We start from the raw sequence: 23,807 nt of genomic DNA, 5'->3' as shown, positions 1-23,807 counted from the left end.
CTTCAAAGGGAGCCCCACGTAGAACGCATTGCAGTAGTCCAAGCGAGAGATAACTAGAGCATGCACCACTCCGGCGAGACAGTCGGTGGGCAGGTAGGGTCTCAGCCTGCGTACCAGATGGAGCTGATAAACAGCTGCCCTGGACACAGAATTGACCATCCTCCAACCGCCTCCAGACACTCATACAGGACTTTCACCGTCTTCACTGGTTCTGATTTAAAAGAGTGGTAGAGCTGGGTATCATCCGCATATTGATAGACACCCAGCCCAAACCCCCGATGATATCTCCCAGCAGCTGCATGTAGATGTTGAAAAGCATGGGGGAGAGGACAGAACCCTGAGGCACCCCACAAGTGAGAGCCCAGGGGTCTGAACACTCACCCCCCCCACCTTCTGAACACAGCCCAGGAGGAAGTTCGACTTCCAAATCGCTGCTTCTGATTGGCTGAAGGAAGCTCCACCAGACATCTGGCTTCCAAAAGAACGTTCAAAACAGTCACTTCCGGGTTTCGATCGTTCGGGAGCCAAAACATCCGAGTTCCAGGGCGTTCGACAACCAAGGTACAACTGTATTAAGAAACTTTGAAGCAATGTAGGGTGTTGCTTTTTATTTTGGGAATTAATCCTGGAAATGTGGTTGAGGTTATGTAATACTGACTTACTTATCAGCTCTGAACTTTTATTTGCTACTTTGAGAACATAAAATGCATTTGCTCCAGTGTAGTTGGATCAGAAAGCACATGATTGTTGCACATGTTATATCTCCCTGATCCAGCTACCATGGCTGAGTGCATGGAGCTATTTTTAAAAAGAGTAATGATGGCTATGAGAAGGAAGAGATGCAGTTGAACAGTTCAAATTAGTCAACCTTCTCTCTGCTAAACTGCTTTTTAAAGAGACTACATGTGCATAGAAGTGGGACGCGGGTGGCGCTGTGGTCTAAACCACTGAGCCTCTTGAGCTTGCTGATTGAAAGGTTGGCAGTTCGAATCTGCACAACAGAGTGAGCTCCCATTGCTCTTTCCCAGCTTCTGCCAACCTAGCACTTTGTGTTGATGAATAGGTATCACTGTGGCGGGAAGGTAAATGGTGTTTCCATGCACTCTGGCTTCTGTCACAGTGTTCCATTTCACCAGAAGCACTCTAGTCATGCTGGCCACATGACCCGGAAAGCTGTCTGTGGATGAACACCAGCTCCCTCGTCCTGAAGCGAGATGAGCGCCACACCCCATAGTCACTTTTGACTGGACTTAACTGTCCTGGGGTCCTTTACCTTTTTTACTTTACACATGCATAAACCCATCAGCTGTGTGTTTGCATAGTTGGATCAGGGCCATTGCATATTATGTATAGTCTAATCATCAGTATGTAAATTTGACTTATTTTAGTCTAGCCAATACTGAGCTAGATAATCCAGCTTCCTGTGTTTTCTCTGTTTGGAGATTGAGGTTCAAACCCCCATTTAGTTTTGAGGCTCACTATTCCCCCTGAGCTCCATGAAGAAGAGTAGTATAGAAAAATATAATTAATAAAAACAGATGGAGTTATAAGCTGCTATGCACAGTTGAGAAATGAATCTTGATGTACATAATGGCTGTGCTTGGACATCACAGTAAACCATGGTTTATTAGAACAGGAAAGAGTGTAGCCTTCTACCAGGTTCACAAGGTCCCACCTTCCCTTTTTCCTGCTCTGGAATGGCTTCTTTTCCACCTGTTTAAAGCAAACCAACTTTAAAGTGAAGCTGGCTTGCTTCAACAAATCATAATTAAGATTAGCCACTGTTTATGTAAAATGGGAAGGTTGTGTGAAAGCTTTTTGTAGAATGATCCTTCCTTCCTATTAGTGAGGGTGTTGCACACATGTTACTTACGTGATATTGGTCAGCGGTGGAGGCACTGCATCCTCATATTTTAAATGTGTGTGGTCCTTCTGTTATATAATATGGCTGAGCATGTTGCAGTGTACCTAGTGAGGGTAGATTATGGGAAGTTAAAGGCCTCCATCCTTCCCCAAGGGTTGGACAGAACAGTGCTTGAAGGGGGTGGATCATGTTCTCCATATCTCAATTTTTTTACAGCTTTCTCTCAGGCTTTTACTTTGTAGAAACCTCATTAGCATCTGGCTCCTCCAGTGCACTTTGTATCTTTATGGGATCTTCCCAATGCTGCCCTATATACCTACCTTTTATTTTTATATTGTATATGCTGGAAGCCGCCCAGGGCCGCCGGGGCAACCCAGTCACATGGGCGGGGTACAAATAATAAAATGCTGGTACTGCTAAGTGTTGTATTCATACCAAAACACAGTGAAAGTCAAAAGCAGATTGTTTGCCACTAAAATGTTTAAAATATTATAGTTTTACCCAGTTAATTGAAACACACTGAATGTTGTTGTTATACAGTGATCACACGGGTGTAACTAGGAATTTTATATTCTGATAATAATAAACTTTTTTTGCAAATGCAGTGAGTTGTTATTCAAGATGCGATTAAACATGTTTGTTTGAGTCATAGGTTGAGCTACCTATCCATTGCTTTTTATTACAAAGTTCTTGCTTGTAAAATGCAACAGGAGCAGCATGGGGGGGGGGGATACCTTGTAGTGGGCACTTCAGACATGTCTTAAAATGCTGCCACTAGTAGTAATGAATGATGCAACATACAAGGTACAGTGTATGAAATTCAGCTAATGTAAGAGGGCGTGGAGGTGATTTCCCCCGTCTCTGCACCTACCCATGCCACTTTCCACACTGCTCAGGAGGGCCCCCCAAAACCCTGGAACCAATTTTCAGGGAGGGTATGGGGCTGCTGTGGCGGGGGGCGGGGATAGCTTGCTTTCCTCTTTTAAGTTAGTGGATCAAAATCCATTGTGTGCGTGGAACAGCATTAATAGATATATTAGTGTAAATAATATATAATGTAAATAATTGTGCGTAACTGTAGAATTCTGTTAGTATTTGGAATAAGACTATAGTACAAATATGCATAGTATTCTTATTTTCTTTAACATACAATTGAATAGTTCAGTTTTTTGTTTCAAAAACTTGGTTGTGGTGATGTAGAGTAACATTTTACTTTCCCTCTGCATTGAATGAAATTCTTTGTGGTATCAGAAGTGGTATTGGCCTTTATAGTTGCATGTTTATCATGGATATAAATTACAAATCAACTAATTGGAGCAATATTACTATGGGAAGAATTCAACATTGCGCTAAGGCAAGAGTTCAACCAGGGTGAGGATTTTGGCTTGCCCAACGAAATGATCCCCCTCTCCTCCCCCCATGTTCTCCCAATACCCCTCCCCCGAGCCAATTAAGGGGGGCGTGCAGGGGGAGAAGAAGGGGGAAAGCCCCATTGCACAAGCAGAAGTCCTTGCATATGGCTTCCACTGACATGACTCATTTGTTGAATCCCGCCCTATGAAAATGCTTCAACACATTGTATATTATTTTGACATAACATCTGAATTCTAGCAATATCCAAGTCCTAAAAAGTTAATTTAACAGCATTAAATCACTTAGTCATTTAAACATGTGTTCATGAGTGCTGCCATATTTTGCAGACAATCTTCTGTTCCCCCATGGAGATACTCGCAGCAGCCACACATTCCTGTTGTCCAGAAGGCAAAAAATGAAATGTCTCTGTGAATGTGTGTTGACACTATATCATAAGAATTAACTGAGGAACTTCCTGCCCTTCTTCCTTCTCACAAGGCAGATTGCGTCTATTATTGTAGAACTGGGAAGGAGACAGTTTGATTGGAGCAGGTCCTGATGTTGCCTTCACCTGGCTTCCTTGCTCTCTTCTTCTCACAAGATGGGTGCTGTCCCTTGTGCCAGCGAGCTGGGTCTGTGGGCTGCCACTTTCCCGACGTGCCCTGGAGTGATACTATGTCAGAAACTCCAGGGCAGGTTGGGAAACTGAACTGGTGGCTCATAGACATTGTCAGAGTAGGAAGAGGATGCTCCAACTTTGAAGCAGCTCTGATCAGGACAGTGAGCAACAAAATAGTCAAATATCCATATACAACCACAAGGAAAATAAACATGAAGCAGACCAGCAGCTTTTTCATTTTGCAGTTTCAAGACCTAGAATAGCAAAAACTGTGGCCTAATGGCTTGCCACAAACTGGTTTTTAGGTAGACTTTCAATCCAGAATCATTGTTGTACCAGCTCTTTGTTCTAGCTACTGGGCCAGAAGAGCTTCATGTACTCTTTTATATACTCCTGTTTTTAGCTTTATTGTGTTCGTATTCCTTAATGCATTTTTTCTTCCCTGTTCTTTCAGCTTGTCCCTCCTTTTAAACCTCAAGTGACGTCTGAGACAGACACAAGATATTTTGATGAAGAGTTTACTGCTCAGACTATTACAATAACACCACCTGAAAAATGTAAGTATCTCAGAAATGTTTATAGCATTTTAAGGGACTCTGTGGATTTAGAGAATTTTTTATGAAAAACGAAATTTACATACCGTACCCATTTTCTTTTTTTAAAATGTATTTTTATTAAAGTTTTTTTGGCTTACAAAAGTACGTACCCATTTTCTGCCAGCAAAGAAACAGCATCACATCCTTCAGGTGTGTGGTTGCAGCGTCTCTCCTAAATGATGTTCTTGTAACGGAAGAATGCACACTTCAGGATTAAGGACACACTGGCACTCCATGATAGAGCCTGAGGTCACTTTCTGTCTCCTCAAACTTTTTTCTTGGGTTCCTATCCCAACTCTAATAAAAATGAATGAGGAAACTCTCAGAAATATCCATGGAATGAGCAGTGCTACAGCGTATTTAACATGAGTAACTGTTTGATACATGTTATTCATTTGGCATTGTTTTATTAGCATGTTACAGAACTATACTGATAGGACCTCTCAACATTTGTGTTGTATGTTAAACATAATGCTTTAGTTTATTCTGCTTAAAGGTCTAATTAAAAAACATTTGCTTAAATAGCCTTTACCTTTATTATAGGATATTTCAGAAACTTTAATAGAATATATTCTCTTTAAGTTTTCCTGTCAATTGTTTTATGAATTTCAGTGGCATCCCAAAATGTTGGGAGCGTATCCCTGTTGTGAGTCTGTGCATGTAACCTGAACCTGCGGCTGAGGGGCTTGAAAGAAGCAAAAGCTATAATTTAAGACAAGCGTCACTTTGTCTCACGTCATGTGCAATATGTATATTTGTTTACTTTTTGAATATTTAAAAGCACAACCAGTGTGCATGGGGAACACGAGGCTTCTGGAAAATTGGTTTGCTTGACTTGGCCTGGGAGAAATTTAACTGGATTGACCTTTGGTGCAACTTGAGAGGCATGGGGAATTTTTGACTGGGTATCCAACCTGAACCCCACTTCCGACCTGCAATATTAACAAGAAATTCTATAGCTGTAGCTACGGTACTTTTTCTCTCAGCGCAGTCCTCCAACTTGCTATAAGAGTGAGCTATATGATGGCATTGTTGTGTCCTACTCTCGCAGCCCAACCTACAACATTGAGATAAAAAGAGTGGATAGCACTGCAGGGTTGTTGTTTTCTCCCAACTTCAGCCCAGCCTGCAGTAGGATTCTGATCCCCCTTCAGTGTTGTGAAAGCCTGCCCTGTAGTGAATTACACTGCAGAGATGTCATAAGTAGCTGTCTCCCAGCTGCAGCGACTTCTAGCTTGCAATATGAAGAGTAAACCGCTTTGGAATTTGTATCAGCAGGCTTTTTTTAAAAAACAACAACACATTGAATAAGAACTACAGTGGCGCCCCGCAAGACGAATGCCTCGCAAGACGAAAAACTCGCTAGACGAAAGGGTTTTGAGGTTTTTGAGCTGCTTCGCAAGACGAATTTCCCTATGGGCTTGCTTCGCAAGACGAAAACGTCTTGCAAGTTCGTTTTCTTTCTCTTAACACCATTAATACAGTTGCGACTTGACTTCAAGGAGCAACTCATAGAACGCGGTGTGGTAGCCTTTTTTGAGGTTTTTGGTGATTTTTGAAGCTTTTCCAAAACTTTTCCGACACTGTGCTTCGCAAGAAGAAAAATCCGCTAGACGAAAAAACTCGCGGAACGAATTACGGTATTTTTTGCACCACAACACTCATTTTTTTCCTCCTAAAAAGTAAGGGGAAATGTCTGTGCGTGTTATGGAGGGAATGCCTACGGGTGGCATGCCTACGGATTTTCCTCCTCTAAAAACTATGTGCGTGTTATGGTTGGGTGCGTGTTATAGAGCGAAAAATACGGTAATTTCGTCTTGCGAGGCACCACTGTAAGCATTTGCTGCTGTGTGTTGGGTTTGTTGGAGGGTAGGAGCGGGGTTGAAACACTAGCCTTCAACAGAGAAATCTTGAGTTTTCTCAGTAGATTTCTGTGGGCAGCTCTCGCATCCCTTGGGACATTTTAAAATAGCTTTTTAGAGTGAACAAGGAAGTGACTTACTCAGAAAGTGAGATGGTCCTTTCTTTACTTTTTAAAAATCTCTTTATCTTCTCCAGTCACCGTTCTGTCTCCCAGTTTTGAGTCCCCACCCCACCCCAGTCGCTCTGCTGGGGTTTTTGTAGGTTCCCCTTCTTATGTTCCCTTCCCAGAAGATGTTTTTGTACTCTCTTTTGTGCCTGGGTGTTTGTTATGCTTTTAGCTACATAAGCACAAGTATGGGAAAACTCAAACGGCTATTAGAATGAATGGTACAAAAATTCTTTGAAAAAAGAAACTTGAAATCTGCAAAGTGTTTCCTTGTATTGTTTCTGTATTTGTTAAACCAGAGGACACAAATCTTCTTGTAGGTTCCAGTACTAAGACCCTGTTCAGCACACACAGCTCCATTAATACAGTGGGTTCCCCCCCTTACAATATATGGCTATATTTCAATATATGCAAAATACCTTATATCAAAGTAAAACACTATTTTTAAAAACTAACTGTATGAGAAAAGCATTTTTCTGAGACTACCTTTAAACTTCCCTTCCACAGATGATGAAGATGGTATGGACTGCATGGACAACGAAAGACGACCACATTTCCCCCAGTTTTCTTATTCTGCAAGTGGACGGGAATAGCTTGTTGTTTTGTTCTGCTGCTTCACGGTCATATTAGATTTATCACTGAAAATGATTCCTGACATCACCACCAGTACTTGCTATTATTTAGGATAGCAGAGCACTTTCAGAGATCATTCCAAATTGAACAAGTTCCCTTCCTGACCAATCAGCCTCTTTGATTTATCTGCATGACATTTTATATGGGTCTAAGGTCCCCTGCTGTTACTGCTGTCCACTGTCTCAGCATGAAAGTAACAGTAAGAAGCAATCCAAAAATGTTGTGGTGTTAGATGACAAATTCTCAATGGTGCATTTTGTGCACAGCTGGTTATCATTCTCTTGTCTTCTCAGAGCAAAGGCTAAAAGACACGTTGATCTGAGACGTATTCCTCACTTCTAGAAGACAAATCAAATTCTAGAAAAAAATACGATGGTTTGTGATGATTTCTTACATCTCTTTGAGCTGGACAGAACAAGGAATTGTAGAAGGTGGTGGTGTATATATGAAAAGCTTTTGGTAGGCATATCATCACTTGAATCAGACTTGCCATTAACATCTGGATGAAAACATTCCGGAGAAGGACTTATAATTGTTAATATATATAAATATATATATATATAAATATATATATATATTATTTTTTAATTACTGTTGGATACTACACAAGAAGCAAAAGGCTGGGATCACCTAGCCTCCACTTAGACTTCCAGATTCACGTGCAATTATGGAGAATTGAACTTTTAAAATGCAAGAATTTAAGACATAAAAGCAGCAACTGAAGTTGTTTAAAGGTCTTATGATTTGCATCTCTCATACTTTTCTTTTTCTTTGTCGATATACATCACCTTTGGAGGCTGAAGAATGTAGACAGGCATAACAACATCGCTTTTCACCAAAATTTGTACACTAAGGTAAACAGGAGTTTGCCTTACATGTTTTTACTTTTGAGTTTGTGAATTAGCATTTTTCTTCAGGTGTTTTAACGGAATTATTTTTGTTACACTTCAATAGTATTTATTTTTAGTGACGATTGTATGTATCATGTTTGCAAATGCTGCTATATCCTAGAAGAGGCTTAAAATTTATTTTGTAAAGTATGGAAGGACTGTACAAGCTGAACAAAATAATGCACTTTTTTCTCCCATGTGAAGATGTTAACAAGACTCTGAAAGTGTACCCTGTACTTTGAATCAGGTTTCTGTAGTGGAAACATTTCATTATTGTCAAGAGAAAACCCCAGCGCCATGCACTCTCTACTCCATGTGGTATAGGAGTCTGATAGTCACTTGAACCTTTCAGTGATACGAAGTCCACAATGATTACAACCAACACCCCTATGCTATAATGTTTCAAACAATATATTAGATTGACGGGAACAGCCATTTAAAAGTGATGTTTGATTTCTGGCCACAACGGACATAACATTGTCCGTGTACTGAATTACCTTTCTCATCATATTTATTGACTAGGATATTTGAATCCATTATTTTGTTCTTTTAAGATGTAAACCTGTTGAGGGAAGGCAATCTCTAATACAGCCTTTGGGGCTGGGAGTTGGGATTTTCCAAATGAGCCACTAAATGTAATAACATTGCATGCCAGTGGTAATGACATCACCGAATGCCACTCCATGGGGTTATCATCAAAGTATCTTGGCTTCATTATGTTTTCAACTCCTGTAACAAACTGTGATTTAGCTTAGTATTACGATTGCTGTGTATGAATGTGTACATGACTTCTGAGAAGAAAATAATATTTACATGCAGACGTCTTAGCCTCTTGATGCTGAGAATTTCAATATCCTGGAATGATAACCACTGCAGGCAGTGGGACATGCCGGGGCTATCAAGAGGCACGGAGGCATCTTATGAAGGCAGCTAAGACAAACACATACTTTCCATAAGCAAAGTAGATTTTATTGTATCTTTGCACCACAGTAGGTCATGATTAATGGACACCTCTTGAGTGGATGGCGTGCAGAATATAACTACGTCTACACTTGGTGTTAGAGGTTGTGACACCGAAGTAGTAACAAACAATCAGAATGACTCAGTGGCTAGACAGAACTTTTGTTTTATGACCAGTGTATACCAAATGTGATCACTTGATAATATTTATGGTGGTCCCGAGCCTGTGTTTCTTATATGCAGGAATTTCTCTGCTGGCCAGATGGACAGTGTAGTCAGTTGTGAAGTTCTCCTCACCATTTAGCGCAGAAAAGGGGAGAGAAGAGCTCTTTAACCTTTGCCTCCAATCAAATGAGCAGCCCTATCAAAGCATTAACACCACTTGTTATCTGTGTGTCAGATCTGTACCAGCCTAATCTTGTAAGGGGCACCACATGCACAGCCCTGGGGTTAGATGTGGAATCACTTCCCTGCGCAGGACCCTTTCTTAGGTAAGCATGGGATCTGCACATGGAAGCGCCCTGATGGATAGGAACAAGTATGCCTTTCCATGGCTTAAATATTTCCTAATCCATATAAATATTCATTTAGATATAACAAAATTATCAAGCTGCTATATCTCAGTGTTAGAATATTATTTATAGAAGCTATTGAAATCCATGCAATAGGTTAAGCGGTGTGGGAGTCATTCCATGTTGTCCCACTTCCACAATTTGAAAAACACAACAAAATTGTCCAAATGGTTCAAATTCTTATTCTAATGACCATTTAAAAATTAGTGTATTTGCCTTAGTAATATATCTGATTGATTTCAGAAATGGCAGCCTGTTGGTCTGGGAACATAAGCAAGCTCTTATTCTGTGGGCTGGTAGAAAGGTAATGGTAGCTTTCTAATAAGGGTTTCCATTTGCAGGCCTGGCTTGAATTGGAGATGGAATATGAAATAGATGTAACACACACAAAGGTGGATTCCTTGTGTAAACCAGCAGTGATGTTGGTTAATTCAGTTGAAGGTAGCCTTGACACAAGACTGAAAAGTGTTTACTCATTAAAATATTTGCTTTCATTGCCACATCGGACTCCTCTTCCAAGACACATGCCACTGATTTTTGCATGCATTGCACTTGTTTTGTTGTATGCCCCATAGCTTGCCTTGTGTCGATTTCTAAGGTGCTGGATAGCTGGTTATTTGATCAGCTCAGTCATAGGATTGGCTAGGGAATACACGGGGTGCAATCCAACAGCGGCCATCTGCCAGCAGCATGGATACCATTGGTGTATCAGATAACCCTTTCCTGCAGCCCCTGAAATTGCTTTAGAGGGTTGGGAGGTCATATACAGCAGATTTCAGGAGGATGGGATGGTGGAGGAAAGGGAAGTCTGCTCACGCTATGTTAGGCGTCACCCATTGTATTTCATAAATGGATGTAATCAGACCATCCTTCTAAAGTAGATGTGCTGTACCATTCCAGAGGCATTCCTTTACATGCATTTGCTCACAAGTATATATGCATCCTTTGGGGGTACTCATTCTCCATTTATGTTTATAAAAGCTCCCATAAGTGAAGTTTGGCAAGTATCATAATGTTGATCTTCAAATAATCTTTTCTCCAGTGCATTTATGGCACCACAAAAAAGCAGTCCAGCTGTTCCTGGCATCTTCAGAGCAGGGGTAGCTAGCAATGGAAGGTTTGGGACAGGTTTTGACAGGTGCAAATAGTTTCTTATTTGTCAGAAGATTATACTTTAGCCACACATATCTATGACTGCTGTCCTGAATGTTTGGTGGCGTGCAAGCTTAGGAAAACCATTGAAGATTTGCAGTTACCCTTTTGGCTGTCATGTGGGTACGCATCTGTCACTGCAGTTACCCTTTTGGCTGTCATGTGGGTACGCATCTGTCACAATTCAGCATAGGTCATGATATGGAGAACTTTGGTTTATCCACAGATCAACAGCAGGCTGAAATCTAGCCACTAACTGGAGACTAGGAAACAATAGTCTCTTCAGCTTGTTCCATAGTCCGTGCCACCATCACTCTTCCTCTGTACTACGTACTACGTACTAAGAAGAAGATGCTTTGGATTCCTCACTTGACCCAGTTTTCCCTGCAGTCTCATTAATGGACGGGAGGATCTAGAGGTGAAGAAGGTGCAGGGAAACCTCCTCCTCACAATACTACAGAGGAGAATGCCATAGAAATTTCTATCTAGTCACATTTCTGTAATTTATTACAAATTAGCCCACAGAATTACATATGTTCCTAGACTATACAAGGCATAAGTTTTGGCATGTCAATTAATAGTTTTGTTCTGACTATTTTTGTCAGCTCAAGAAGGCTCCAAATAGTGTCACAAATATTTTAATAGGGTCACCTATCAGGTCAGGTCATTGTCGTTGTGTTTCACATTGTGCAAGTGGAAGTCTGAATTGAGCTTTCCTCTGCCTTGGGCTGGGATGTGGCAAGAACTGAACTGTGGCAGCAGTGAACTTCTGCTTGCAAGGTTGGCTACAGCCCACTGTAACCCATGTTGTTGGCCTGATGAGCAGAACAATTAAAGGTGGCTTGATATTTCAGGTCAGCTGTCTGCATTTACTGTATTGTTTGCATATAGAACTTTGTACCTTTGAGTTACATTTACTGTGGGGAGGGAAAAGAAAGCAAAAATGATATTTGAGTTCATGTTCCTACATGGAATGACCCTTTGGAGGTTGAGAGAAAACTTCAGTTCATACTCATAAATCAATCAAAGCTGCAGCTAAAATACACTCTTGAAACCTCTCTTCTGCTGCGTCACAGCTTCCTCTTGAGTTTGGCTAGACTTTGACAGGAGTTTGAAAAAAACATAGTACATTTCAGACTTGTTGACTCCAGCTTGTACTGGCTTCCAAGACATCGTGTGTGCCCTCTTGTACTGCAGCTACCTTTGAGGAAATAGGTCATTTCTATTTATGTTTTGGCAGTTTTGCACACAAACTTTGCTTTCCACACTAACAATTCTTCCAAAACATCTTTGCTAATCGCAGAGCCTCTATTCCAGTATTGTTTTATAAAACTTTCAAATTGTTTTTGTTTGTTTGCTTCTTGAAGCTGGCAGTTCTTGCACAGGCCATGTGCTTTTTCCTAGAGTACAAACGTAAGGTTTTTCCTTACTAACTGCAGGGTCTCTATATTACACCTCAATGTACACACTTTGCTGCTACTGTTTGTACCGTCTACAGTAGAATTTCCTTATCTTGCTCCTGGTATAGTGCATTACAGGCAAGCATGAAATGTAAAGTATTTATTTAAATAAAAACTCAAAAATGGTAATTGAATTACCTCCCTGTAGCTTTAGAGTTTGTGAAATTTCTTGACCTTGCTAGTTCTTTCATTAGACCCATGACAGATCTAGTCCTATGGTTAAGGACATTAAGCAGACACTAAAAAATCCAAGAAACCGTATTACTGTTGGTCATACTTAAACTGTTTATTTCCTTAAGCATATGACCCACAAGGATGTGAAATAACAACAGCCGTTTTTGTACACTGTACATCCTTAGTATTTTTACACATATATGATAGGGATGCACATTATTTTCCTTCGTAAAGACAGCTTAAATAAAGCACTATGTCAATCTGCTACTTATGTGTTTATTGTTGTTGCTTTTGTTTTTGAGGTGCAAACATGTATAAAGGTTGCAACAAAAGAGTTTTTAGTTTTATCTATGACTTGAGAGCAACTTTATTTCATGAAAATGGTTTCAAAAAGCAATATCTTTGCAATTGCAAATTACTGCAGATATCTTGAGTGCTGTGGTATACTTTAGAAAAGTATATATCGTAATATGCAGCCCATCTAAAAGCAATTCTAAAATTTTATTCTGATGTGTGTACATTCTCATCATATCTGTGATAATTGACAGATAATGCTATGTGCATTGTTAGCTGATTTCAATTTTTTATGTTTATTGGAAACCTACTATAACTTGCTGCCTTCCTTTATGGAGGTTTTTTCTTTCCAAACAGTTGAAAATTCCATAACTAAAATCATACACCAAGTGCTAGTGATGCGCAAGATACTCACTGTCCAAAAACCCCACAGTCCAGGTAATATGGGGGGAATAATAAAGAATTGGAAGAGTACACAAAAAGATGCATGGTTTATTATAAAGTTTGTAGATAGGCATAATGAGGAGGACGATAACAAGTAGAAGGGCTATTAAGGGACAAAAAGAATTTGTAAGAGTTTATTTTAGGAAAACATTCAAGGTGTAAAAGGATAGAGCAAGTGCAAAATGAAAGATTCTAGGCAAAGGCTATGGATGGGAACTTGAAGAAGAATGAGAAAGTAAGGTTATGGAGAGCATAAAAGACCAGAACAAGAATAAGTGGGGTGACAAATGAAATTATTGTATGAAAACTGATAATTCTGACAATGCTTGCTTTTCCAAGATTGTAGAAAACAGTTATAAGTTTAGTTGAAGATGTGGAACCATCTTGAGAAGTGCATCGATTCCAACAAGGCAGAAGTGTAAAAACTAAACATTTTGTTGTGTTTCCATATCATATGAGAATACACATGGTATCTATCATGTGTTTGGTCTGTGAGGTCCAGAAATCATTTGTGATCTTTAGAATTCATTTCAAAGTTTACTGATATTTACATAATTATTTTAATGGAAAAGGTTATATTTCTACAGGCACAGTAAAAACAGATAAGTGATAGAATGTATAAACCTCCAAGTTATTAAAATATTGAGACTGTAGTAAATAATTTTGCTATGTTAAATTTGGTTAATTAAATTTCTCTTACACTTTTCCTTTAGAATCAAGAGGTCTTACAGTAGAATTACATAATGTTGCGGGCACTTCACCTACTCGTAATGTAGAACATGTAAACATCTTAACAAAATCTAGCCATCACACAGTTGACTATCCATATTTTTTCTAACTGTCTGAGATTTGTGCATCTGTAGCATAACCTACATTTTGTGCTGCCTTACTATCGCTATCTGATAGCCAACACAATAACTAAAATTCCAGACTTGACCGGCGATGCACAGTTACCACTCTTAAAAGTAGTGTAGCTTATATCTCAATGCCACCCACCCTTTGAATTGATTCATTGACTATTTTACAGTATTTTTGTCTCTCTGGCATTATCGCTTTCAGTTTTAGATAGTTACAACATCAACTAGCCCACTTGAAATGGAAATAAGAACATTAAAAAACTAATAATAAAAGATTGCAACAAAAATTTTAATGTTCACGAATGACTCGCCAACCTCAAACACACACACACACACACACACACACAACCGCTCCATGTTGGAATGTCCCATTTACAAGATGGCTCCACATTTGAAATTAACTGTAAAACTGGTATATATGATGCTGAAGAAGTAAACAATCTAGCACTGGCTAGAAAGAGAAACCATTCCTAAGGATGAGGGGTAGCCAATGGAAGAACCAGAAATGTAGTTGGGTGGGCTGCCTGTAACTAGTCATTGATAATTCTGACGGAGTTTTGGTCAGAATGAAAGCAATCAGGATGGGGGGAGGGGAAGACAAGTAGAGTCTACAATAGTCAAAGTGAAAAGTAACTAAGGCATAAACAGGCCTTTTGGCTGGCTCACACATTCTTGTTTATCAATTGATCTCATCGGGTTATTACTCTTAAGCTGAATGTGTGGATTGTCTCCATTGATATGCATTGTATTTGAGTTGGCATCTATGTGAGGTGGTTGATCTGTGATGTCATGGTGGTGAACAAACGGCATCACTTGACCGCATGCTCAACAGTCAATGACTGCAGCATATGCAGTTGGTTATGTAAGGCAGACATCTAGCAGGGTGGCAAAATGGAAGAATAGGAAGTTTAGCAGTAGAATGCTTTAGAAGACCAAGAGAAAGCGAGAGAGAGTCAAAGGCTACAATTTTACTGTTCACTGAATTTATAGGAAGTTAGTTGATACCAGTGGAAAAAGAGGAGTTTGTGCTGAAACTTCCATACCTGCTACATTATGTGTAAGTAATGTCAAGTCATTGGAAAGATGATTGACAAGAGCTAGAAAGCTAGTTAGTTTAAAAGAGAGGGGGATAAGGATGAGAGGGCAGATAGCGAGATTAGATGAGATGGGACAAATTGTTGAGAGGAGCAGAATGATAAGAGTTGTGTTCCAGGAGGAAGACAGGTGGTTATGCATGTGCTGAACTTCCCATTGAAATCAATGGGACTACACACCTTAAACTTTGTCTGGATTGTGCCTTAGTTATATGTGTTCTCTCTATATTGTTCTCTATTAAGTCCTTTTTGATGACAGGAGGCAGAAATAGTGTGGAACTCGTCCTCTTAAACATGTAGATTGAAATTGAGCTCTAGAATTTGTTTTGAGTTAATACTCGAGAGAATTCTAATAATTGCATAGCTGTTTGCTTTAGCCATTTTTAATTTTTATTTTTGTAAAATGACATAGCTTACACGTCTTCTGTTTACTTCTGTCAAGCATGTACACCTTTATTTATTTGGCTTGTTTTTCTTAAACCCACCCTGTTGCTTGCTGAAAGCTCAGGGTGGATAACATTAAGAAACATTTTAAAACATGTATTTAATAAATATTTATTATGTATTTATAAGGTTGAAATGAAATTATTGCCTTGGTAATCAATATTCAAAGCAAACATGTTGTCAGTCTTTAGGTTTGTTACCAAAATATCTTTAAAACATTGAGGATCAAAGACTTTGATTCTGAACACGGCTTAGTGTCCATCAATAACACCTACTGATAAATATTCTTTGCAGGATTCTTACAATTACAGTGGTGCCTCGCAAGACGAAAAGAATCCGTTCTGTGATTCTCTTCGTCTAGCGGTTTTTTCGTCTTGCGAAGCAAGCCCATTGACGGATTAGCGGATTACCGCTATTAGCGGCTTTTAGTGGCTTATCTGTTGATCGGATCAGCTGATAAGCGGCTTAGCGGCTTAGAAAAGGGGGGGGGAGGGAAAAAAACCAGCAGGAACTTGCAAGGCATTGTCGTCTTGTGAAGCAAGCCCATAGGAAATTCGTTTTGCGAAGCACCCCCAAAACTGAAAACCCTTTCGTCTAGCAGGTTTTCCGTCTTGCGAGGCATTCGTCTTGCGGGGCACCACTGTAGTTATCTGAGATAAAAATATTACTTGGGGAAATTAATAACTTTCATTTTAATATTTATTAGGGGTAAAAAAACAGCTTATTAAAAATGACATGCAACCCAGAACTAGCTGCTTTGGCACTGGATAAATGCTCCTATGTCAGCCTCTTCGGTTTGGTACAGATTGAATATATTTAAGAGATTCGGACTCTCTACTCTCCTTCTTCCATGAACTCACATACTGTTCCTCATCTCCTTTTGACTTCCCCTGTCCTTGTTTAGTGCTGACTGCTTAGCATCATGTCTGCACTAAGCTAACAATTAACTACTGCTAGCCTAAACCAGATTTTGATGTTAAGTTTGGAAGCTGATTTCAAATTCTAATTTAACTATGATTAGTGATGAAATCAGTGCAGACGTAATCTAGTGCAGACAGAGGGAGAGAAGTAGGAGCACATAAGCCAGAAGCAAAAGGAGTATGTGATCTTGAAGAGCTCTTCTGATATCTTAACCAAGACAAGAGATTGTTTGCACCAAGTGTTTATGCAACACCAGGTATATAGAAAGAAGTTTTGGTGCGCGAACATGCTGATGGCTCGGACAGCTGCTACAGGCATCTATAGGAGAAGCCGCCTTCTAGTCATGCTTCTTGCAAGGAGAAAGCTGCTACTTAGGTTGCCCAAGAATCACCGTTGCAGCACCTTTGAAGAAAAACAGCTGACACTAGAGAAACTATGAAAGTAGTCTTGCAGCTTCTTCTTTACCTCCCTAGCGCAGCTCAAATCTGGCAAGAAAAGACAAGGCCATAGCAATATTCAGCAGCCATGGCCAATAGTGGTTCCTCCTTAAGCAATCTCTCTTATTAATTCATCAGATAAGGAAGAGGTGAATGGAGGGACATCAGCATGGGCTTGCTCTGGTTGCTGGATGCCACAGAGATGCAGAAGTTTGCAAGGTCCCTTCTAAGGACCAAACTTAGATGCACTGCAGCAGATCCATTTCTTTAAATGCGGGTCTGTACCGAGCACGTACAAAGTGGGGAGGTGGAGGTCTAATTTAAAGAGCAAAAGGGAGTCGCTTTCTACTTGGCAACACTCTCCCAGACAACTAACAGTTTTTACAGAATGTCTTTGTGGTGCAACAAGAGAATTACAAACAGGGCAAGCTCACCTTCCAAGACAGGTATTTACAAGCTTCAGCATCAATACCAGCCCTGGTTGGACTGCAGAGAGGTAAGCCACAGGCTGGTTTAACACCTTGGCACTCGCATGCCTTATTCTTTAAATTGAACCCCTACCCTCCTGCTTTGGAGGTGAGTGGCAGCAACAAAGATTGTGACCATTATGCTTTTTGGCCCCACAATACTATGAACCATCCACTAAGGAGGTAACAGTCTTAAACCAAAGAGTCCTGAGGTATAAAAGTGAAGAACATTTCCATGTAAGTATATTTAGCAGGAAAAATTATTCAGTCCAGGATGACTGATGTTATTTGTGGGAAAGGAAAACCAACTGCAGTGGGACCATTTATAAATCCATGAGAAAGATCACTACCAGTATTTCATTTGCCCAGTAGTATTGTTTAAATGATATCTATCCATCTCTCATGCTTACTGAAGTCCTCAACAACTTTGCAACATGGTTGTCTTACTGTAGCAAAATCCTGCAGCTGAGGTCATGGGATCAATATATGCACCTTTAAAAGTTTCCTGTCTCTGAACCATAATAAAATTTGATTTTGAAAAACATCTTATGTTCTTATTTTTGGAAAAAGTTTTGAAATCACAAATGGACCATAAAATAAATATAGTTCTAATACACAAAGGCTATGTTTCAGGAGCTTAGTAAATTATTAAATGACACAAGCTTCTAAATCGAGGGTCAGCAAACTTTTCAGCAGGGGGCCAGTCCACTGCCCCTCAGACCTGGGGGGGGGGGCAGACTCTATGTTTTGGGGGGTAGAAATGAACAAATTCCTATGCCACACAAATAACTCAGAGATGCATTTTAAATAAAAGGACACATTCTACTCTTGTAAAAATACGCTGATTCCTGGACTGTCCGCAGGCCAGACTTAGAAGGCGATTGGGCCGGATCTGGCCCCCGGGCCTTGGTTTGCCTACCCATGTTCTAAATAAATAACATGTTATCTGTGGAAGATACACTTGTGTGCCTTGCTTAAAGGTTGACAAAGACATGTATTTTATGACATATCTATTTAAAACAAATATCACCTCTCCAAGCCATGAGGCAACTTCCAGCAAAAACAAACCAGAAGTAGCAATAAAAACAATATACCATAGAAATGAGCCAAAAATGCTCTTTCCCCTCCCTGCCACCCGCTTCTCAAAAGACGGATGCTTTGTACGTTCTCTCAAAAGTTGTAAAACCAGAGCAGTTTCTAACCTTGCTAAGGAAGTTGCTTTGCAACCCTGGAGCAATTGTAGCCCTTCTTATCTAGAATTTGATAAGGGGCAAGCAATAAATGTTGGGAGTTAAAAAAAATAATAAGGTGAGTGGGGGCAATAATAAGTGGGGGTGCAAACTATTTTAAATTAGGGTAGTGTTAAGCATTCAAAGTAAGTGCAAGAGAAAGTGACTTGTGCTTCCCCTCTGTATGCTTCCAAGTTCTCACCCAAAGCAGGGGAAGGTGATGGTGTCACGTCCCCCACAATGGAATTTATGGGTAACTTCCCAGAAATAGATCCAGACGTATTTTCTTGGGTGAGGAAGAACAAGCAGCCTTGAATGCTCAAAAAGACCGAACCACTTCACAAAATCTGCAGACAGGGACGACTTCTTTCCAGAGCAACAAGATAAGTTTGCAAAGATTTAATTATTTAAGAGCTTCAGGTCAACAAGCTGAAATTGGATACAGTATTTTCATCTAACGAAGGCTGTTTTCCAAGTTAGCTTCAGCCTCTCAGTATCACAGCTGTGGTGCACTGGGTAACTAAAAGAAAAACCAAAGATTGACTTCTGTCACTTGCAAGAGCACCAAGTGTTGTTTATTTATATTGCATTCTTCCCGTGGTTAAGTTCTCAAAAGAAAGGTTCGTCAATTGTGGAGAACATGGCACTGTTGTGTAACAAAAAATTGTTTCAAAAGTGTGTAACATGCACAAGCTGACCATCTGAGAGGCAAAAAACATCTGTCATGGCGATACTTCATTCTGGAAAATCAAGGTTTCAATGAGTTCTAAACATTGTTCGTGTTTAGCAGAAAATAACAGAGCCCTTGCTTTTAAGGCACATTTGGTTCCCTGCCTCTTATTTTCTTAAATAGAGATGGCAGGTTTGTGCGAAAATACAGTTTACTGTGAATTTAATCAGATTACAAGGGATGGGTGCTGTATCAAGAGGAAGCTGCTTTATGCTAAGACAAGGTCCCTTTCACACAAGAAGAGGGGATCCACACACATCCCTAATCCCCCTACCATTCATACATTGTCATTTATAGTGCATGGAGGGGGGGATGATGTTCATATGGGGTTTATATGTGGCTTTGGCTGACCCACCAGTGACTTCCCCACATGGGTAACCTTTCCAGGCATGTGACCCTGAAGCTGGAAACATTTTCCCAGCTCCATTTTGGCATTTCTGTACAATGAGTAAGGACTAGCAAATAAATTGGTGATTATGCTCAATCATAATTGATCCTCTAATAGTGACCTCTGGCAGAACTGGAACCTTCTGGTCGGAAAGCCCAAGAGGCTCTGTGGTTTAGACTACAACGCCACCCGCTCTCTTGTCATTTAGTAAGAAGGACACATCATGCAGTAACTGATTTTGTTTATGACAACTGACCATATTGTTAACGGCGATTTTAATGTATGTGTGCAGTTTCAAAAGAAGGACCTTAAATATTTTTTATTTGAAATATATGAATAAAATATATACTTAAAACTCATCTCAAATTCAATAGAGAAGGGAGACAGGGTTGCAGGAAGAGGGGAGGGGTGGAAGAGACATTTTACCATTTATCAACTCACGTGTGTATGCCAGCACCTTAATTTTTACCAACTCGAGTAGTAATTTTATGATTTTTATAGGAAGCAGCTCTTTTATAAAAAGAAGGTTGCATATATTCCATATCTAGTCAGACTTCAGAATAGATAGCACAAGGTTTCTGGTATTTGCCCCATATAAGGAAAGCACGCTTTGTTAGTCATGCACAATAATTTTAAACAACCCATAGTTTCTTGGTTCAGATGATCAAAGCACATGTGACAGCTTCTGAACTCCTCAAAGGAAGAGAGAGCACACAAGCTCAAGACCCTCTGCAACTGGATCATATCATGTTCAGCTATAGTGCCAAGTGCACCCACCAGTACTTCTTATGGCCGCTGCAAAAAATCGCAGCAATTATCCCCTCCAAAATCCACAACATATGAGATAGTTTGTTCCTCCTGCACTGAGCCTGCCCCCTAAAACATGCCCCGATTTCACAGGGACTGGACACCCACTGCCCCTCCCTTCTGTGCAAATAGCGCACCTCTCTGAACAAATGCAACATGATATGCCTTTTTCTCCATGGGTGTGGGTCTAGTTGGGATGCCTGCTATTTTCACAGCGGCGGCGGCCATTTTGTGTTCTGTTCTTAAATGCCCCAGTGCCTTTTTGTAACTGGCACCTACAGCACTCTTTCCAGTCCTCACTGGAAATGTAATGTCCAAATGTGGCTGCTGAGCCTTCAAATGAGCTCCTCTTCTAGGGAAGGAGAAATGGCAAAAACTGGGGAAATAGAGGGAAGCTTAGAGTGTCCAGATCAACTGTATAAAGGTGATGATTTGAATTTGAATTCACAGGACTCAGATGTTGAAACTGTATTGGACCGGTTCTTTTGTTTTAGTCACCGATGGTCAAACGTTTTTCTCTAGCTTTTATTCATTTTTTCCTGGTTCTGAGTGGTACCTGAATCCTCAGGAACTCCACCTCCTCAGTAAGCATCTGCCTCTCCTTGTATAGCTCATTCTGCTTGTTCAGCAACTCCACTAGCTGCTGGGCAGTAGTCTGGCAATGCTTGTCAAGCTGCTGTAACCTGGGGGGAAAAACAGATAAAAAGAGGTTGCTCTGATGGGGCAGTTATAGGAGGGAATGACCCAAGGCTTCTCCAGAAGTGAAGTGCATGGTAGAAGCTGTCCTTTAGGTATACATTCATCCCCTGCACAGACACATTGTCAAGTATTTTTATTTTGAAATTAGAAGTCTTATCTGGAAGAATTCACAAAATTACCTTTGCCAATATGTATCACTGGCAGGGCCATATTAAGCCATTTCGAGGCCCCAAGCACTTAATATTTCGGTGTCCCCATATATATCTAATTCAAACTACAACATATTTTTTGTTTTTTGAAATGAAACAAAACCTACAGTAACATGGAAAATAATGTTTATTGTTAATCACACTATTATATACATGACAGTCAACTGTCACTCACTTTTTACATATTGCCTTAGAATTGGTCACAAATAAAATGAAACTCTAGGGTAGTTTCATTGTGGGTTGATACAATGAATGCTTCCAAAATCGATGTGGTTAATATTTTGCTCCCTTACCCCCCCCCCCAATAATTACCTCCAAAATTCGCACCAAGGCCTTTAAAAACCTCCAAATTTGGAGACACCCCCAAAAAAACTCACTCTCAGTGGACGACTGAACGGGAGCCGACATGACCAAGATAAGAACGATCATGTGAGCTCAGGGGACTCAAGTTACCCGACTTTATTTCTGTTGTATTTCAATAATAATAATAATAATAATAATAATAATAATAATAATAATAATAATTTTATTTATACCCCGCCCATCTGGCTGGGCCTCCCCAGCCACTCTGGGCAGCTTCCAAAAAATATTAAAATACATCAAACATTAAAAGCTTCCCTAAAATGTATATCATTAATCTCTATTATTACTGTTTTATTATTACTAAATTCATTTATTGTAGGAGCCTTTTTGTGGAACCTGGTTCAGCTGGTTCAGCTGCACCATATTATCCATGGTAAATCCGACAATGGGAAATTTCTGTGGTGCCCCCTTCCCTTGATGCGCTAAGCATATGCTTAATTTGATTAATGGTTAATCCAGCACTGATCATTGGTAGAAAACCACCTCATAATACAAAGTGTATGCATAGTTCTACTCAGGGACATGAAAGATACCTCAGAAATTACTAATACCATGTCTCATAGCTTCATAGGTTACACCAATAAATTACCAGACTCCAGCTTATTTACATTCTCTCTCTCTCCCCCCCTCTCACACACACATATTGTCATTCAATTGATGCCAAACAAGAATTCCCAACTGTGTCCACAGATTACACAATTTGCAGAATGTGTAAGGTCAGCAAAGCATGTCCCGTTTAAGAGTGATTTACTGAGTTTACAGACCTCCGTTATGCATTAAGTACTCAGCATAAAGAGTCATAAAATATCTCTACAGGCATACCTATCAGCATATATTCACCTATCCCCCTTCTCTCTCAGTCACACTAAAAAGTAAATTTAGACCTAGAAAGTTGCAGCCACATAGCCTGACCTCCTTCCGGTTCAGCACTTTCCTGAGCAAATAGCAGCAGAACCTGGGAATGGAACTGCTGAGTCACAAATGCAATCCCTTGCCTTCCTCTCCTATCCAAGTACTTGTATCACATCCAACCTAAAGAGGCACTTGACACAGCTGGGAAAACCAGATCCCCCTGCCCCCAATCTTTATTTACACAGCTGGAGCAGGAAGATAAATGGCATGTAAGCTAGGGTCTAGATCAGGCATAGGCAAACCCAGCCCTCCAGATGTTTTGGGACTACAATTCCCATCATCCCTGACCACTGGTCCTGTTAGCTAAGGATCATGGGAGCTGTAGTCCCAAAACATCTGGAGGGCCGAGTTTGCCTATACCTGGTCTAGACTGTATTACTATATATGATAATAGATTTGGGTCCTTCCATGCTACTACCATGTAGATAGCATCACACACAAGAGAGAAGTATTGGCAGGCTTTACAGATGCTCCAAAATCTTTAGTGAGGAAAAATTCTAAGGGGGAAAAAACCAAAACAAAATACTTCACCCCTCAAACAGTCCTATAATAACTCAATGGCATGGGATGTCGAAAACATGAGAGTAGCAACTTGGTGGAAGGCAGGTAGTGATGGACTAGAGTGGCTAGAACAGAGAAGCATAACGTATAAAAGTGAGAAATAGCTATCTTATTGTCTGAAAGGGCCACTTCCTGGTCTACACTGAGACGTTACTCCAACAAAAAGGATACTGATGAATGGCAGGGCAAGGAAAGAGAGATAGAGGAATGAAATAAAGGAGAAGGGGAAAGAGTGCTTGGAATCCTGTGCTCTGAAGCATGCTATCAGAAGGCTTTTTAAATGTGTTTCCCCCCCCCCCAAAAAAAAGTGCTTTCCAGTTTTTACTTCTGCAATGTTCTCTTCCTATTCCACCAGCCCAAAGTAAAACTAATCATCTTCCATAACTGACCGCCATATTGTAAAATTGGTAAATATATGACACGTCACAGCATTGGCTGCAAAAGCTCACCTGGCAGGGAGAGTTCATAATATGTGAAGAGAACCCTTCGCTCTCCAGTTTGCTATAAATATATATAATGAGGCCAGGATTGAGGTGCTAAGCCGGAAGAGACCAAACGATTACATTATGCATCATTCCAGTACCATCGGATTATGCATGAAACCGATTTCTACTGTATTCTGCAAAGCTGTAGGTGCCATAGCAGTGAG

General features: G+C 40.2%; 2 protein-coding genes and 1 long non-coding RNA gene across 8 annotated transcripts in view; 1 reads left to right on the top strand and 2 right to left on the bottom strand.

Annotated features, from left to right (window-relative positions):
- AKT3 (AKT serine/threonine kinase 3) overlaps positions 1–7,202 on the top strand; it is a 102,918-nt gene extending 95,716 nt beyond the window's left edge. For 3 of the 5 annotated variants that reach the window (XM_083496907.1, XM_083496909.1, XM_083496908.1), the window contains 2 exons: positions 4,291–4,393; positions 6,969–7,202. In XM_083496907.1, coding sequence (XP_083353033.1) covers positions 4,291–4,393; positions 6,969–7,054 — 189 coding nt within the window. In that variant the 3' untranslated portion in view covers positions 7,055–7,202. Of the gene's footprint in view, positions 1–4,290; positions 4,394–6,968 lie in introns of those variants that run through there. The other 2 variants (XR_014524492.1, XR_014524493.1) reach the window with 2 other exon arrangements.
- Positions 7,203–8,379: 1,177 nt separating this feature from the next.
- LOC310704038 lies at positions 8,380–10,800 on the bottom strand. The gene is made up of 2 exons (XR_014524507.1): positions 10,025–10,800; positions 8,380–9,988 (listed from the first exon to the last, which is right to left on the bottom strand). It is a non-coding gene; the product is annotated as an uncharacterized lncRNA (long non-coding RNA).
- Positions 10,801–19,911: 9,111 nt separating this feature from the next.
- Positions 19,912–23,807, bottom strand: part of SDCCAG8 (SHH signaling and ciliogenesis regulator SDCCAG8) — a gene marked incomplete at its 5' end in the record, with an annotated part of 90,900 nt that continues 87,004 nt past the window's right edge. For both annotated transcript variants that reach the window (XM_083496842.1, XM_083496841.1), the window contains one exon: positions 19,912–21,097. In XM_083496842.1, the coding sequence (XP_083352968.1) occupies positions 20,944–21,097 (154 nt within the window). In that variant the 3' untranslated portion in view covers positions 19,912–20,943. The remainder of the gene's footprint in view (positions 21,098–23,807) is intronic.

Source organism: Podarcis liolepis, assembly GCF_965112155.1.
Source record: "Podarcis liolepis genome assembly, chromosome: 3".
Taxonomy (NCBI): Eukaryota; Metazoa; Chordata; class Lepidosauria; order Squamata; family Lacertidae; genus Podarcis; species Podarcis liolepis.
This window is presented reverse-complemented; position numbering and strand designations above follow the sequence as displayed.